The sequence below is a fragment of the Solanum verrucosum genome, unplaced genomic scaffold (genome assembly GCF_900185275.1).
Source record: "Solanum verrucosum unplaced genomic scaffold, falcon-dt-bn FXZP01000064.1, whole genome shotgun sequence".
Lineage (NCBI taxonomy): Eukaryota > Viridiplantae > Streptophyta > Magnoliopsida > Solanales > Solanaceae > Solanum > Solanum verrucosum.
Genome location: NW_026020144.1, coordinates 1,539,760 through 1,544,077, shown reverse-complemented (window position 1 = coordinate 1,544,077; position 4,318 = coordinate 1,539,760). Strand labels below are relative to the sequence as shown.

The 4,318-nt window shown below is 35.7% G+C and overlaps 1 protein-coding gene across 1 annotated transcript; it reads right to left on the bottom strand.

The window, feature by feature from the left end:
• Positions 1 to 925: 925 nt before the first annotated feature.
• Positions 926 to 3,032, bottom strand: LOC125827719 (V-type proton ATPase subunit c2). The gene is made up of 3 exons (XM_049507046.1): positions 2,866 to 3,032; positions 2,491 to 2,776; positions 926 to 1,295 (listed from the first exon to the last, which is right to left on the bottom strand). The coding sequence occupies exons 1-3, from the start codon at positions 2,942 to 2,944 to the stop codon at positions 1,163 to 1,165; spliced, it is 498 nt and encodes a 165-aa protein (XP_049363003.1). The 5' UTR covers positions 2,945 to 3,032; the 3' UTR covers positions 926 to 1,162.
• Between the last annotated feature and the right edge of the window lie 1,286 nt (positions 3,033 to 4,318).

Below are 4,318 nucleotides of genomic sequence, written 5' to 3'. Positions count from 1 at the left end.
GTAATTACATTAGTTTGAGGCCCAGCAATTACATTAGTTTGTGTTAAAAGTAGCTTCATAATTGGGCCTTCAAGCTTCAACATGATTGCTTCTGAAACGAAGTATATCAGGCATGTGAATCCGTGACCTCTAAATAAAATTAAGTATATTATGTATATATTTTCGGAAAATTTAGTAATGCATCCATATTTTAAAATTCTAGATTAGCCTTTGCTAACCGATGATTCTCCCCCAAAAAAGTCTACATGTGATGTTCCGAAAACAGAAACATGTGATTTAGTAAATTAGAACCCATTGTGGGGTGCAACCAGGGAACAACTATCAACTAGTTTGAAAAGTTTATTGTCTTGAAACTTCACTCTAAACCCGAATCGTAGAACTCGGACATGATAGATTTCTCATCTCAGGTTAATCAATTCAATGATCGGCAACATCACATGGAACCAATCGACGGACATTCAAGTGTGTCTTATAGTTTATGTTAATGATCACTGGCCATTTGAATTTTGATCTCATTTTCTCTTAACACTGGGAGTACATGTGACTCCCCTAAAGGCCAACATAAACCAAAAAATAAAAAATAAAAATATATCCTCTAGACATTGATCTTGCCACTAAAATTAAAACTCACTCCTGGTTTAAATACCATTAGGGATATAAGCCATGTTTCATGTTTTCAAAAAGGTAAAATATGTTTCCGAAACTATGGTCAAACACAACTTCATATCAAGTCAAAACAAGACAAACAGACTGAAAATGAAAGGAGTAGTTCTTTTGAAATCAGGAAGCAGATAAAAAGTTTATTGTCCATCTTTTTAATACAATCAACTTGTGTCGCCTAAATTATTCAGACAGCAGAAGAGTAAAATATCATCCAAAGCTGATACCAAATGGCAAAGATATCCAGAAACAAATGAAAGCTTAAAAGTAAAGTCAATATAAATTAATACAGGGAACATTTTACAGCAATCCAATTATTGTCTTTCAAAAATATCGGAAAAGTTTGATATCTTTATTGAGGGAATTCTTCTAGCCAAGCAATCAAATACATAATCACGGAGGCCAAAACTAAACAAAATGTAATTCAACAGCCAAACTAGCTCATCGAACGAGGAAGAACACTAAGATACTTCACAATTATGGAACAGGTGACACTCTTTCCCTACTCTGCTCTAGATTGACCAGCGCGAGAAGAAAGGATGATACCGACAATAAGGCCGTAAAGAGCCAAGGCTTCAGCAAAAATAAGGATCAGAATCATTCCAACAAAAAGCTTTGGCTGCTGTGCATTAGCTCTGAAAACAACAGAAACAAAGAAATGCACCATTAATTGGTCTGTCCTCTCACCGAAAGTGAGGAAACCTTCTTCTGAGTAAAGGATAAATGAAGTTAGCAGAACTATATGAATGCTATATAAGAAAAGGGAATATGATACGCAAGGAGGCCTAATGAAAGAGCAGTGAAGTTATGACTATCAACCCCTACATTAGTTAACCAACAAAGCCAACACAACATGAGACTGCAACTGTACTCAGTTAAGCCACCAAGGTGTAAAAGTCTGATAGCTAAGCATACGATTTTAAACTTGATGGATACTTTACCTACATCTATAACCCTCTCCACTTAAATATAAATCTAGTGGCAGGATTTGAACCCGTGTCATGCGCCTAACACATACATCATGCATTGCACTCTTACCACTACACCAAGGCTGCCCTGGAAGTTCTATTGAGACTAACAAAGGAAAAAGAATCTTTAAAGGTGAATTATATCTCTAATTTCCCGTTCCAACCCCAACATGCAGAATTGCTGTATCCCAAAGTTCAGTCCAACCCCAACATGCAGAATTGCTATATCCCAAAGTTATTAACCACCACTCTCCAGTGTCCCCGCTTCCCCCTCTTTTGCACCTTCCCCTATCTACACCAATCAGTCATAAAGAACAATTCTATAGTCCTTAAACAGAATCAATCACCCAGGATCTATTTATTCAGTAAAGGCCATCTACTTATTTTTATCACAGTCAACCACATGCAAGTAAAGATCGAGTTGCAATGAGACCCAAGTTTAAAGGAAAAAGAAACAACCCACAATATTTGGTATCCTCATATCTCTCCGCCAAATACACAATTCACCATTACTCATTTCAGACAAATCATGAAAATCCTAAAAAAGAGTGATCTTTTTTAATAAAGGACAACCAATAAAAGAGTGATCTTTTAATAAAGGACAACCAATAAAAGCTTGGCTAGTAAGTAAGTAAATCCAGACAGATCATACATAGAAATGCCAAAAGGTAACAAAAAATCTGCCATAATTGATTAAAGATCCAAACCCACATGCTCTTCACATTTATCCCAATACCAACATATAATTAAACATAATCAACTATGCAATATAAAAAAAAAAAAGTATATCTTTATGAATCTATATATCAGTTCTGCCGATGATTAAACACAATACAGAAAATTAGCAGAAATAGTAAAATACCTAACACCAGCATCACCAACGATTCCGATAGCCATACCAGCAGAAAGACCAGCAAGACCACAAGCAAGACCAGATGAAAGGTGAGCATATCCATCAAATAGATAATACGACTTAGTTTTCGGGTTAATCCCAGTACTAATAATCACAGCAATAATTAACCCATAAATACCCAAAACTCCAGCCATAACAACTGGAACAATTGACTTCATCACCAATTCCGGCCTCATTACACCCATCGACGCTACTCCTACCCCACTCTTCGCTGTACCATAAGCTGCACCCATACCTAAATTCACAAAAAAAAAAAAATCGATTTAGATTCAAAAAATAAAAAATGAAAAAATCATAGCTTAGATCTAATGGAAAAAGAGTTACAGGAGAAGACTAAGGCAGCTGCAGCGCCGAGGAAGCCAAAAAACGGTGCCGTTTCATCGCCGCTAAACGTAGAAGCCATTTTTATCTTCTTCGAACTGGGAAATTGAAGTAATTTGCGATCTGAGTGTTTATTGGAATTGATTGATCTAAAATGCTTCTGTTAAATACATTTGAGATCGTCAACCTGATCCATCACTTGAGCTATAAATGGGCCTTAACCCGACTGTGATTAAAGAAGTATGTGTGGGCCTAAAAGCCCATCTTTGGAACATGAATTTAAGTCGTAACTATCCTGCGTAAAATTTTTACAAGTTTAGCCATTTCAGACATACGGTGTCAGAAGTTCAGACATTTACTTGTGATAGAATCCACGACATCAATAACATATCTAATATAATCTTACAAGTACGGTGTGGAGAGAGTAGTGTGCGCGCGAAGACCTTACCCTTATCTCGTAGAGATAGAGAGGTTATTTCCGATAGACCCCTGGCTTAACCCCCACCCACCCACCCAAAAAAAAGGGAACAGATGGAAAAAAGAGAGAACGAAAATGAAAGCAGTAACAACACAACAAATAAACAACAACAACAATAACAATATACCTAGTGAAATACCACAAGTGGAATCTGAAAAAGATAAAATATACCGAGACCATATCCCTACTTCTTAGAGTTAAAGAGACTATTCCCGAAGAACCCTCGACTCGAGTATAACGTTAATGAAAAAATAAAAAACGAACAAAGCAACTAATAAGAAAACAATACCAACCTCAATGAAATAATACAGACATCAAATATTTACGTAAAATTTAGCTTGGAAATCCCAAAACTTTTGTCAAACTCGTATGTTTAAACTTTGTGAATTCTTCTATTTCATTTCACTCATGGTAATACCTCACCATTTTATCTCTAGTTTCGTTTCATTTTGTTCATAGTATCTCCATCCATTTTATCCATGACCTCAATTTAGTTTATTCATTTTCACCCGTGATTACTTTATTTATCCATCATGGTACGTCATACATTTCATGCTAAATAAAATAACAATTCAAATAATTTAAAAATAGTGAAATGAAATTGTTAACCAACATCGAGCAAAAGTTTCAAAGAAAAAAAAAAGGAATAGAAGCGAAGGAACAATTGTCTTTAAGTATGCATACACGACTCGTACAGCGTATTTGTACACAAAATCTAAAACACTAAATGGCATATAGGTCGTACCATAAAATGTTTACACCATAATCCAACTAAAGATTTCAAACATAAGGCCACTGGGCAGACTACTTAACAAGAAGCACTGCCATTTCAACTTCAGCGACCACGTTTAAGCCTCGTAAGGAACGAATTCTTCTCAGCTGCAACCTTCAACATTGATTACCATAATCATATGATTAGTGTACGCTGTCAAAATCAGAAAGACAAGGCACTGTTAAGCATTTAAGCAACATTAAACA

Excerpts from the sequence above, each read along its gene's own strand:
- LOC125827719 (XM_049507046.1), bottom strand. The coding sequence starts at position 2,944 with ATGGCTTCTACGTTTAGCGGCGATGAAACGGCACCGTTTTTTGGCTTC. Across the intron at positions 2,777-2,865 it reads AGCTGCCTTAGTCTTCTCCT|GTATGGGTGCAGCTTATGGT; the intron begins GTAACTCTTTTT and ends TTGTGAATTTAG. Across the intron at positions 1,296-2,490 it reads GTTGGTGATGCTGGTGTTAG|AGCTAATGCACAGCAGCCAA; the intron begins GTATTTTACTAT and ends TGTTGTTTTCAG.